The sequence below is a fragment of the Bidens hawaiensis genome, unplaced genomic scaffold (genome assembly GCF_021521415.1).
Source record: "Bidens hawaiensis isolate Kalapana, Puna unplaced genomic scaffold, B.hawaiensis_p1.1 tig00032812_1, whole genome shotgun sequence".
Classification (NCBI taxonomy): domain Eukaryota; kingdom Viridiplantae; phylum Streptophyta; class Magnoliopsida; order Asterales; family Asteraceae; genus Bidens; species Bidens hawaiensis.
The window spans coordinates 56031-69157 of NW_027495606.1; the positions used below are offsets into that span (position 1 = coordinate 56031).

The window sequence follows — 13127 nt, forward strand, 5'->3', positions numbered from 1 at the left end:
CTTACCCCCAGGTTACCCGTAATCCGCCCGGGGTCCGGTTAGTGTTTCTTCACCTAAATTTTTTCCTTTCTGAACAACCAACAAACATATAATTAGTTTGGTACTCCGCTAGCAGACCTAAACCAGACATTCGGAGCCATTAAATGTCATCTTCAGTTTTAAATAACACACCCGTCCAACGTTGGTGATAAAACCCGGTTCCAAATTCCAATAATAAATACCCTTTAAATATTTAACTAATAATAATAATAATAATCTCTCTCATTCTCGTTGTCATTCAACAGCAAACGGCTCTCTCTACGCTCCAACCAACTCACTGAGTCGCCGTCGTCTCGTCGGAGCAAACCACCAACTCCGAGCAAACAATGGGCAAGTACATCAGTAGGAGGAACTGGAAGTCCAAAACCAAGTTAACCGAACCTCCTGGCGTTCTTACTCGTGCTAAAACCCTAGCTCTCCGTAAATCAGCTGGTTCTTACATTCAACTCCGTAGCCGTCGGCTCGTCAAGCCGATTTCAATCTCACCAAAGAAGAGCTGTGGTAAATTAAACCCTAGAAAATTACGACTCGTTAATTCGTCAACGTTGAAGGTTGACTCTGTCAATTCTGAAGCTTCTATTGGGGAAAACTCATTGGAGATTGAAGCCAGAGGAAGGTATTATAAACAAAAATTCATTTTGATTGATTACTTTGAAATTAATATAATTGTTTTTTTTTTAAATATTATTTTTTTTCTTAATTAGATTTTTTTTTATTTGTTGATCTTATTTTTCCTGAAAATTCATTTTGATTAGTGTGAAATTATTAATATGATTATTATTTTTGAAAATATTATTATTTTCTTCCTTAAATGAAATTATATGAATTAGGAGGAAGGTATTAAAAAAATAGCTTTTTGAAAAATTCATTTTGATTAGTTTGAAATTAATATAATTATTTTTCAAAGATAATATTTTTTTCTTCCTTAATTGAATTTCATGAATTAGGGTTTTTTTCCCTGAAATTTGTTAATAAGAGGAAGGTATATTTTTTCCTGAAAATTCATTTTGATTAGTGTGAAATTAATGTATATATTTTTAAAATATTATTAATTGAAGTTATATGAATTAGTGTTTTTTTAATTTATTTTTGCTTCTCTGAAATTTGTTATTAATAAGAGGCAGGTGGGGCTTCCTTGTTTTTCTATATCTTCTGCCAGATTGCAGATCTTTAATCAGTTTTCTTCTCCATGCCCCAAGGGAGTTTCTTTAATCATAAAAAGAAAATATATATTTTTTATTTCATTTAATTTAATTTTATTACTGACAGTCCTGAAGTATTTCTTTTGTTCAATGGGAATGCATAAATTAGGCTTTCTTGATCAAAATATATCATGTTTATTTAGTGAAGTCATTTATAAAAAGGGCTTTTCAGTTTCCTGTCACACTCTGCTTGTTTTCCAGAGACTGTTTTAAGGAAAAGAAAGTGAAGTAATTAAAAATTATCTTTTTTTTTTCTTTATTATTTTCTCCATGTTTGGAAAAGCTTCTGTTTTCTTGATATATCAACTCTGCTTTCTGTGTTCATTGAGTGCTTCAATTATTACTCCATAATTCAGATACTTAGCATGAATTTAGGGGTTGCAAGTTTCTGATATTTTTTACTGTTCCTCTGTGAGCTTTCTTGTTATGGAACTGTCTTTCTTGATATATGAAGTTAATGTTGAATAATATGATCTTTGTGTGTTCAGTGCTTACTTATGTTGATTAACAAGAAGTCATGTTAGGATTGCATGCAGCATGAATTAAAGAAAATAATCTTGATTTGCGCTACGTTATTGTCATTGTGAAAATTATGGTTTGTCTTACTTTGAAAACTTATATGTGCATGTACTAACACCATTATAATTTATAAGTTCTCATTAATTATTTTGACTCTATTCATTGGTGTCTTTTATAATATTATAGCTTTGTGATTATGATTATTGATGGTTTATTCCACTGTTAATTTGTTTATATCATTTGATCTAGTGAATTTATTTACTGTGGTCTCTATAATGTTTACAAAAACCTCTTTGGAAATTGTTGTTTTCAGAATTTTATTCTTTTCTTGTGATATTTGTTTCTCTAAAGAAGAAAACATTGTACCAACTATTTGCGCTTGGATTGTTATTGTCTGCATGCACTATTCTTGTTTTGTATGATTACATGTTAAAATTAACTTTGTCTTCAATGGTTCTGCCTTCTGACTATCTGTTTTAAGTCAAACAATACAAGACTTGTAGCTGGATTGACTCAGCAAGTTACCATTTTTCTTTTTCTTTTGGAATTGTAATTTCATGATTAAGAAAAAAATTTAAATTACCCTTTTTAGCTATTTGTTCGTTGAACTCCTTAAATGACTAGTACTTGTGAGATGACATATTATTTAAAACTCGGCTGCATTTTTATAAACAGGACTACTCGGGAGACCACACCGTGCAGTTTGATCAGAAATCCCAATAATATCAATACTCCAGGTTCTTCAACAAAGTCAACGAGACCTACTGAAATCGATTACAGAGTACTAAACACAACACCGAAGCCCATCCCGTCAACTAGTGAAGTGGATGAGTTTTTCATGGGCCCAGAAAAGCAGCAGCAACAACTCTTTATTGAAAAGTATATATTTATTTCTTGTTAGAGTCGCAAAATGGGCTTCGATGGATTGGGTAACGGGTCAAAAACTCAAAAATGGGTTGGCATAAAAGATGGTTTTGTCTTGATGGAGTCATTATGTGGGCTTACTGTAAAAGTTTTTGTCTTGTTTGTTATCATCTAAAAAGCCATCTTTTAAGGACTCGAGTATATAAAAAGCACAATAGGGACACAACAAGTATACGTTACGCTAAAAAACTTCTTTTTTTTTTTTGAGTTAATCCTTTTGACCCGTTAAGAAACCAAATATTACCGAGATCGATCCATTATCTTTTATTTATTTATTCCCATTTATTTTGTAGGTACAACTTTGATCCTGTGAATGACAAACCCCTTCATGGGCGTTATGAATGGATGAAACTTGATGCTACCAAGAAGTGTTAATTAACCGTAGTTCGGTTTCTGTTATTTAGTTGGACTCAAGATTAGCATAGCTGAAGATATGCGTAGGCGTAGATTTTAGGTTTTAGTGTTTATGCAAGTGACAGTAGAGTAATTCTTAAACTCCCGTTTATTCGTATTTTGTTTGTAAAGAAAAAAGCGGGACCCGTCAAAAACCCTAGTGCAGAATGGAGATTAGAAGATCTGTAACATAAGAAAAAAGAGCTTCTAACAGTAACAAGGGAAGAGAAGATGATGGTGTGGTGTTTTTCAAAGGGGATCCAATGACTTTAGGATAATTTGTAGTCCTTGTGATTGTCTATATTTTGTACTGATGGAAACTTTGATAGATCCTTTTTTTTCCTGATATAAATTGACCTTTCCTTTCAATCTTTTATCATGTTATGGTAGATTTGTATCATTAAATGCATGTGCTTACAAAAACACAAAACACAATGAATCTTTATGTTTCAAAAATGGACATGATGGTGCCAATTGTGTGCAGTGTTTCTGGCTATTTGTGACCTGCCTTGTCTTTTTAGCAGCTTATGAGAATTGGTGATGGTGGTGGGGTAGCTTTTTTGGTGGAGAAGAATCTTGTTTTCTCCATTATTGTCAGTCTGTACCTTTTCTTAATTGTTTTTGTTATCTATTCACTGGTTGCATGCTTGTTTGCATATTACCTCATGTATTCAAAATTAATTTTGATGTTTTAATCAGTTATATGAATCAAAAGTAGCATGCTGTATAATTAGGCGGGTTCAAAACAGTTAAAAGTTACAGAACTGTCCAAACCGAAGCAAGTTGGTCAGTTTGAGATCAGTTCGTGCTTTGGTTTTCACGGTTTGATGTTTTAATGGTTTGGTTTGAAACTTGAAACATATTATGTAAACTGAACCAGCCATTTAAACATTTATTTATACATTTTCTTCATCTTTGAAATATGCATTATAATTATACTATGAATCATTTTTATCATTTTAATATTATTAATACAAAGTTATAAATTGTAATTTCATGAAGAAAAAAAGAACGATCCAAACTGACAATACTGAATCGTTAAACCGTCAAATCGGTAAAACCACTAGTCCAAGCTGTTTGGCTTATTGTTTTCGAAACCATGGTTAGCGGTTCGGTGCAGAATTTTCGTCAAAACCGTGTAGCTAACCAGTCTCCACATGATATAGTAGGTGCAAAGTTAAGTTTATTGGATGTTACAAGCATAACATTTTGTTTGCCATTTTCCTTTGAATTTGAAATCCCTTTTGACATTAATAAAAGTAATGTCTTTCTTGATATTGTATTTCACTCAGTTTAGTGGAAACTGGAAAGATTAACCATGATCTATTGCCTCCCACTAGTGGTTTAATCTTCACATTACTCACCCATTCCAAATTACCAATATACCCTCCTGACTTATACACTTTCTTTGTAGTGCTCTTGCCACTTCTTAAGTTCTTATTCATGTTGTTAGTCATACTCATACACAACATATATGTACAACAACATAGTGGTTGAATACCATTTAATCCAAATAAACACAAAATGACTATACATATCACTTTAAAGAAAAACCAGATTTTCAGTGTCACTTATACAACATAAAACCGATAACACCGCCCAACGTCGCTAAGGGAAGAAGTAGCCCGACCGATTTCATTATAAAGCCTAACCATGTTCGCATGTTTTCTTCCATGATTATCTGTTGTTTGGCACGAGTTTGTGCTTTAAGGTTTGTGGCTGTAGAAAGACCGTTAAATGGTGTTACAAGACCGGCCTCTCCTACATAATATTCATCTAACATTAATCTTGCAGCACTTCCATGTCCCGTGCCCTCAAACTCTTCACTTGCATCCTTGCCTAGAACAATTTAAGTTTATGTTTAACATGGATAAATTTTTTTTAAAAGAACGCGCATTTATTTAGCTAGTTTCGATACAATACCTGCCACATCTAACAACACATTATCTCCACCCGGGTGATCAGTCAAGAATTTTGTAACATCATACACCTATATCAAACTAGTCAACTCTATCCTACGAAAAAGTAAAGAGCATGATCATGGGATATAAAGATTGGTGCGGTTGTTTCTTACCCTTGCGTTTATAACGATCCAACAATCTTTCGTGTTGTTGTGTAGAGAAACATCGCTTAAATCGAAAGCCTTCATGTTCAAGTTCTTGGTTGTTTCTTTTGGTTTGTAGGCAAATAATAAAGCAAGTGTTTGAAAGGGATGAATGAATTTTTTATTTGTTGGTTATGTCTATATACAAATGTACTATTGATTGAGTTTTGATTCTATACATGAATGCATCTTTTTATATAGTATATGTTCAACAAGTGCATTAAAGTTGATAAATAATCAGTAGTATATCTCTATCAATCAACAGAGTGTAAAATAAATTATTACTTTTTCGTACATGTCCTTTTTGTTTTTAAAACAATTAGGCAAACGTTATAAAAAATAACCCTTAACATTTCCAATAAATAGATTATGCATATCAATTTAGATAATTTGGTTATGTCCAAATAGTGGCAATTTGTAATCTAATTAACATGTCCAACAAGACTATATATATACATGTTCATAAGTCGATGAATCACAAAGGCTTGACACATTATCATATACTATGTGGTCAGTAACTTAGTAACGGTAGTTAAATATTCGTTGTCATAAACAGTACACTTATTTTTTTATTTAGTTTTTCTATTAAATCTGAATAGAGTTTGGGCTTTACTTGTAGGACCTTGGTTTTATTTGTGGGCTAAATCACATGTGTTACTTGAAGGGCCTTTGGTTTTCCTTACATGAAATCTGAATAGAACTTGGGCTTTATCACTTGGGCCTTGAGGAGAGAGCTCTTGAGTCTTGATTAACTTTTTGTCCACTTAGGCTGTTGATATCAACTCACTAAAAGCTATAAGAAAAATAGATAAAATGACTGCTAACCAATAAATATTTTTATAAACTTAGAAATAAAAAAGATAAATAAAAAATCAATAAAAAAATATGTAGTTCACGTAGTTTCGTTTATTTTAGCTATGCCTAAATCATATTAATTCTTTTCTTTTTGTTTTTTTTTTCTAAAGCTACACGTTCCAACTCAATATGATTTTGGACGTATCCCTTTTAACTAAGCCGGTTACCAACACACATGCTTTGCAAGGATTAGGCACGAGGGAACAGTTATTCAAAATCAAACCCATTACCAATACCAATTTTGCGAGGATTAGCTAGGAGGATGGAGTTACTCAAACATGTAATTATTGGGTAAGAAAACATACCAAAGATTCATCTAGTGTTTTTTTTTTGTTCAATAGACTAGAAACCTGAGTATTCCACGAGTTAAGGAAAAGAAATATTAAGTAGTTAGTAACAAAGATTTAAAAATTACAAAACAATTTTTTAAGATAAGATACGAGTGAAATCATGTATAAGTTTATGGTAATTAATTTTAATATAACTATACAGTGCGACGAAACCAAATGGATATAGGCAGTGTTGTAAAATCTCGATATGCGCTGGTTAATCCCCGATTAATCGCCATTCCTCATCCCACCGATTAATTTTGGGCTAATCGGGCAATGGTAAAATCTGGCCAAAGTCATGATTAATCGCCCTTTTCCGACGAGGTTCTGACGAAAATGACGGGTCCTAGTGAAATTCTAGCCAAAATCAACGGTTTTCAGCGAGATTCCAATCAATTTCTAGTCAAAATGTGTTTATGTATATATAAAATTGAAAATTACATATAAAAATATGTGTACATATAAAACTGAAATTAGACATGGAAATCTAATTCGATTAATTCCGATGTTAATCCCCGTCCGACTAGTGAATAACGATATTTACAATAATAGTTGGAAAACGGGTTAAAGTTGGAAAAAACAAAAGCTCAGGAGTAAAATGATTAGGAGGTTAGATGAGCCTGCAATAGTACCTTGCTTGCTTTCTTCTTCCCAAAGAAACCGAAGGAACGAACCCTAATTATTATTATTATTATTAGTGATTTGAAATCAATCAATCAATCAATTGGAAGTGGATCGGTATGGCTGCAGCAGCGGTGACTATGGTGAGCTCAGCCGGTGGTCTGTTGGCGATGCTTAACGAGCCGCATCCGTCTCTGAAGCTTCACGCTCTCTCCAATCTCAACGCCTTCGTCGATCACTTCTGGCCTGAGATCTCTACCACCGTCCCAATCATGTAATTATCCTCATTACTTTTCTTATTCACTCCTTAATTAATTAGGTTTCCGAGTGGTACTTGTTTTACAGGCCTGGCCTTATGTTATTGTATCACATACAAGTTTCTCATTATCTATCTACTTTTGTTGCCTTTAATTTGTCGTTAATTAGCTTTTCTTCACTTTTATATAAATATGTATCAAGAGTTTTGTTGAATCTTTTGTGGTCAATGAGGTATTTGCCAATCGATTCACTGACGCATTTTTTTCGTTAACCCAGAGAGTCTCTATATGAAGATGAAGACTTTGATCAAAGGCAGTTGGCTGCTTTACTTGTTTCGAAGGTACCTTTTTTCTTAACAAATTTGATGCATGGGTTTTTGTTGATTTCTTGCAATATTAATTTTTTAAGTTAAAACAGCTATCAGTAGCCAGTTAACAAACTATAATTGTCAGCACTCAGCAGGACATGCTATTTTCATGTCTGTACTCTTTTACATGCCAAAGCAGCTCATTCCTTAACTTGTGCAGGTTTTCTATTACTTGGGTGAGCTTAATGACTCATTGTCATATGCTCTTGGAGCTGGCAGTCTATTTGATGTTTCTGAGGATTCAGATTATGTTCATACTCTTCTTAGAAAGTCCTTCACAAATGCAGTTTTCTTTAAAATTTTATCATATTTGTTTTGACTTTATACTGTTGATAGTTACAAAACAGATATTTTCTGAATTTTGGACTAATAATGTTTCATGTACTGTTCTATTTTTCAGCCAAAGCTATCGACGAGTATGCAACTTTGAGAATGAAGGCAGCAGAATCAAAGGCAAAATCTGCTGATGTGGACCCTAGGCTAGAAGCAATAGTTGAGAGAATGCTTGATAAGTATGTTTTTTTTGTTGGTCCAATTTGATGGGTTATTACTCTTGTCTTATTCTTGTATCTGTAATCTTTAAGGTGTATAACTGATGGAAAATATCAACAAGCAATAGGAATGTCAATTGAATGCAGAAGGTTGGATAAACTTAAGGAAGCAATTACAAACAGTGATAATGTTCATGCAACTTTGGCATATTGCATGAATGTATCTCATGCTTTTGTCAACAGGAGAGAATATCGTCGTGAGGTAATTTGAATAACATTTCTTACTTATCTTATGTACTTAATGCATAATTATTTTACATTTGAAACATAAGTTGAATATTTTGCTTTACTGACCCACGTGGAAAATGGGTAGGTACTTCTTCTTCTTGTCAAGGTATATCAAGATCTAGCATCCCCAGATTACTTAAACATTTGCCAGTGTCTTATGCTTCTTGATCAACCCGAAGGTGTTGCAACGATATTAGAAAAGCTTTTAAGATCTGAGAACAAAGATGATGCATTGATGGCATTCCAAATTGCTTTTGATCTAATTGAAAATGAACACCAAGCTTTTCTATCGGGTGTAAGAGACCGGTTATCAAGTCCCAAATTGAAACCTGAACAGCCAGCTGTCACTGAGCCAAACCCAGCTGTATCAGAGGACACTCAAATGGCTGATGAAACCCAACCACTTATTGCTTCAGTGTCTGAGTCTGATCCAGCAGAAGTGACCTATGCTGAAAGGTTGACTAAAATGAAGGAATTTTGTCTGGGGAAACTTCAGTTCAGCTGACTCTTCAGTTTTTATACAGTCATAACAAGTGAGCAATCTTTTCTTATTTGGGGTGTTATTTTATATCTGTTATGTCATTCGGAGGTGGCAAAATGGATTGTTAGGGCAGTAATGTAAGTAACATGTCAAAATGGGTAGTTTTTGGGTTTCGGTCGCATTGGGGGTTGGCCTGAAACACTTTTTGTCCAAACTTTCTGATGCAAGAGCATCGGCAAGTCTGATTAAATGGGTTAGGATGTGAATGGAATCAAGATTCGGATAAATTGAAATATTTAAATTTTCTTATATCATAATTTTTTATATTATATTTGGTTAACTAATTTCCTATCTTTTTGTGTTGATTTTGTTTCTTAGTTTATCTCCTTGTTTAGTATAAGTTAGGGTTCTCGAGTTGTTTGTGTCTAGTTGATTATGTTTTGATAAAAAGTTGTAAAGCTTTAAGCTTGCTGATCAAATCATTTGAATAGAAATAATCTGCATATTAAGCCATTGAATACGCCTCTACGTCTGCATCATTTGCATTTTTTTTGTTTGTTATGATTTGTTTTAGATACGGTTAGAAAGATTATATTGTTTCGAGAAATTTAGTTATAACAAGTGAGGAACTTTTTTGTGATATGTTCTAGATCTATTTTTTTTTTCTGGTGGAGGCAAGATGGGTAGGTAGGATGGGTTGGGTAGCATGCCAAGGCGTGGTTTTTTGGAGGTTTAGGTTGACCAAAAACCTTATTTAATTTATTTACAATTAGTGACTGTCAACTGCAAAGATAATTTTATTTTCATAGTAATGCACTATTATGAATAAAATTGCCAGGAGGTTTTATGTATGAAATTTACCCTCTGGATGGCTACAGACTTCAGACTTTTTTGAACTGTTTCAGCTTAACCTGTTTGTTTCTACATAGTCTGTTTGACCTGCTAGAAACAAAACATAATGTGAATTGGCCCATTCATGAGTAAATGGGTTGAAATTGACACCTCTTTTTTTCTATCTTGATTTATTTTGTGTTGTAAGTAGTATAAATGTTCTGTGTCAAATAGGTCGGATCTACTTATTCTCAAGACAATAAAGCAATCGATCGAAATGAGAAATAGTGTTTGCCACAGTGCAATAATATACGCAAATGCTCTTATGCATGCTGGAACAACCGTGGATGCATTCCTGAGGAAGAATCTGGTAAATATGCTTTTATACGATATTATTTTTTTATCCTTTTTTATTATCAAGTTTCCTAGCACTTTTAAATCCTGTTACCTGCATTTGTTTTCAGGATTGGCTGAGCAGAGCCACAAACTGGGCTAAGTTCAGTGCAACAGCTGGGCTAGGTGTTATTCATCATGGTCACCTCCAGCAGGGAAGATCATTAATGGCTCCTTATCTTCCTCAAAGTGGGTCTGGTGGTGGCGGTAGTCCATATTCTGAAGGCGGGGCTCTCTATGCTTTAGGTTTAATTCATGCAAACCATGGAGAAGGCATCAAGCAGTTCTTAAGGGAAAGCCTACAGAATACTAATGTCGAGGTGCTTGCCTGCTTCTTTCATTAAATCCCAATTTTTTTCATATACTCGTGTATTTAATTATATTTCTGTGTGTGTGTGTGTGTGTGAAATGAGAAATTAAATATTTGTGAGAAACTTGAGGAGCAAACTGATTCATTTTTTTACCTTTGATTCACAATTTTAAGCATTTGAGCAGATTTATAAACTTGTGAATCAATGCTAAAACATTAGTGAACCAGCTTGCCTTATGCATGTCTAGATTCTCGTTTGATTCCGAGTCTGTGTGTATACTGTATATTTATACTGCGTGTTGGTTGGTACAGGTCGTTCAACATGGTGCATGCTTAGGTCTTGGGCTGGCGTCTCTAGGGACTGCTGACGAGGATATACTTGAAGAGATAAAAAGTGTCCTCTACACTGACAGTGCTGTTGCGGGTGAAGCTGCTGGTATTAGTGTGGGTTTGTTAATGGTGGGGACGGCAGATGGGAAGGCATCATCAGATTTGCTGGGCTATGCTCATGAGACACAACATGAAAAAATCATAAGGTGAATAGAGAAATGGCTTTTAGATTGATTCTTATAATAAGTCGCTCAATAAGGGGTGGCAAGTCCACATATAAATTGATTCTTATAAAATTATGTTGCGTAGGGGGTTAGCATTAGGTATTGCTCTCACGGTTTATGGAAGAGAAGAAGAAGCAGATACTTTAATTGAACAGATGACTTTGGATCAGGATTCGATAATCTGTTATGGCGGAATGTATGCAATAGCCTTGGCATACAGTGGAACGTCAAATAATAAGGCAATCCGCCAATTACTCCACTTTGCTGTGTCTGATGTAAGCGATGATGTCAGGAAGACAGCTGTTTTAGCCCTTGGATTTGTTCTATATTCTGACCCGGAACAGGTTAGTACTAGTCTGCTAAACATTGTTTATCGCTTTGGTTGTTCCTGTGGAACTTACTTCATTTGTTATTTGTTTTCTTTAAATGGTTTACTTTAGACACCTCGCACTGTAGCGTTACTCTCTGAGTTGTACAACCCTCATGTGCGGTATGGTGCAGCCATGGCTGTAGGCATTTCATGTGCTGGTACTGGGCTAAGTGAGGCCATATCTTTGTTAGAACCACTGACATCAGATGTAACTGATTTTGTCCGCCAAGGTGCTTTAATTGCAATGGCCATGGTAACGATACAAGTCAGTGAAGCTAGTGACTCTCGTGTCCGGGCCTTTAGGTATAAATTGTCACATTTACTATTAGTGTATTTTTTGTTTTTCTGACTAACCCTTGGCGTGCTCTTATATATTAACAGACGACAGTTGGAAAAGATTATTCTGGATAAACATGAAGACACGATGAGCAAAATGGGAGCTATTTTAGCTTCGGGAATTCTTGATGCCGGTGGAAGCAATGTAACCATCAAATTACTTTCCAAAACAAAACATGACAAAATGACCGCGGTTATCGGGCTTACTGTTTTCAGCCAGTTTTGGTACTGGTATCCACTTATATACTTCATTAGCTTAGCTTTCTCTCCAACAGCTTTAATTGGTCTTAACTATGACTTAAAAATACCGAAGTTTGACTTTTTATCACATGCCAAACCATCATTGTTTGAATACCCTCGCCCAACAACAGTACCCACTGCCATGTCTGCGGTGAAACTCCCGACAGCTGTTTTGTCCACGTCAGCACGAGCCAAGGCTCGAGCTACCAAAAAGGAAGCCGAAAAGGCTAATGCTGAAAAGTTATCTGGTGCTGCTGACTCATCCAGCGCTGGCAAAGGAAAGGCGTCTGGTCCCGAGGATGCTGAATCAATGCAGGTATAGTTCATTTGGTCAATTTAGTTTTTAGCAAGGGTCAAAATGGGCAGATCATGGGCCGAGTCAAAATGGGCCAGATTGGGGGTCCTGCCAACACCTTCAGTTTTTGTTATAATTCAGCATACTTGGTTATTTATGCATCTGACAGGTGGACGGTCCGGCTGCCGAGAAGGAGAAAAAGGCTGAACCGGAACCAACATTCGAGATTTTGACCAACCCAGCTAGAGTGGTCCCCGCCCAAGAGAAATTCATCAAATTTCTAGAAGATAGTAGATACGCACCCGTGAAGGCAGCCTCATCTGGTTTTGTTCTCTTAAAAGACCTCCGCCCAACAGAGCCAGAAGTCTTGGCTCTAACTGATGCACCCACATCAGCCACCACCGGTGCAACTGCAGCCGCACAACCCGGGTCTACCGCAGCCATGGCTGTGGATGATGAGCCCCAGCCACCCCAGCCGTTTGAATACAGCTCATGATGATCCCGGTTCTAGTCAGTTTTGTGTGGTTGACTCGGTTGAGAACATTGGAAGTGATTTAAGGTTAGCTTTATTTTGATTCATAAGACATGATGTGTTTGGTTAGTTTGATCAGGACTGTTGTATTTGTTTCTTTTACTAAGTACATGAATCAGATTGTCACTACGTTTGGTTTTTCTGACAAGTAACCGTCAATTTACTACATAAAGAAGGTCGAGTGCCGCTAATGTCTCCCACGCAAACTTGTAAAGTACCAAATGTTGTGTTTTTAGTAATTTGAAAACCGACACAATAAAGTCAATAAATGTCTATTTATGCACCCTCAACTTAAATCCCCATTCTAAGTATAAATCCTAATAACTAGTACATTGAACTACCATGTAAATATCACATTTACTTACCCATGATAAACATATAACAAATAAACTCTA

At 35.2% G+C, this 13127-nt stretch overlaps 1 protein-coding gene and 2 pseudogenes across 4 annotated transcripts; 2 read left to right on the plus strand and 1 right to left on the minus strand.

Annotated features, from left to right (window-relative positions):
* The first annotated feature begins 365 nt into the window (after window positions 1-365).
* Window positions 366-3704, plus strand: LOC143584108 (cyclin-dependent kinase inhibitor 4-like). 2 transcript variants are annotated; one of them, XR_013144296.1, is made up of 4 exons: window positions 366-655; window positions 2436-2639; window positions 2978-3121; window positions 3210-3704. XR_013144296.1 is itself a non-coding variant. In XM_077066234.1 (3 exons), the coding sequence occupies exons 1-3, from the start codon at window positions 366-368 to the stop codon at window positions 3057-3059; spliced, it is 576 nt and encodes a 191-aa protein (XP_076922349.1). In that variant the 3' UTR covers window positions 3060-3700. The 2 variants fall into 2 exon arrangements, 1 of the variants encoding a protein (XP_076922349.1); XM_077066234.1 differs by having other exon boundaries at window positions 2978-3700.
* Window positions 3705-4644: 940 nt separating this feature from the next.
* On the minus strand, window positions 4645-5297 carry LOC143584112 (cytochrome b5 pseudogene; annotated as a pseudogene). Its single transcript, XR_013144298.1, has 3 exons — window positions 5152-5297; window positions 5001-5067; window positions 4645-4916 (listed from the first exon to the last, which is right to left on the minus strand). The product of XR_013144298.1 is annotated as a cytochrome b5 pseudogene (transcript).
* A 1772-nt stretch (window positions 5298-7069) lies between these two features.
* Window positions 7070-12760, plus strand: LOC143584102 (26S proteasome non-ATPase regulatory subunit 1 homolog A-like; annotated as a pseudogene). Its single transcript, XR_013144293.1, has 13 exons — window positions 7070-7260; window positions 7521-7584; window positions 7772-7878; window positions 8013-8123; window positions 8196-8364; window positions 8476-8923; window positions 9937-10072; window positions 10167-10415; window positions 10718-10941; window positions 11045-11303; window positions 11400-11632; window positions 11711-12221; window positions 12370-12760. The product of XR_013144293.1 is annotated as a 26S proteasome non-ATPase regulatory subunit 1 homolog A-like (transcript).
* The last annotated feature ends 367 nt before the right edge of the window (window positions 12761-13127 follow it).

Bases quoted from the DNA above. Each gene is read 5' to 3' on its own strand.
- LOC143584108 (XM_077066234.1), top strand. From the start codon at position 366: ATGGGCAAGTACATCAGTAGGAGGAACTGGAAGTCCAAAACCAAGTTA. The intron at 656-2,435 runs GTATTATAAACA...TTTTATAAACAG, and splicing joins GAGATTGAAGCCAGAGGAAG to GACTACTCGGGAGACCACAC. The intron at 2,640-2,977 runs GTATATATTTAT...TTTATTTTGTAG, and splicing joins CAACAACTCTTTATTGAAAA to GTACAACTTTGATCCTGTGA.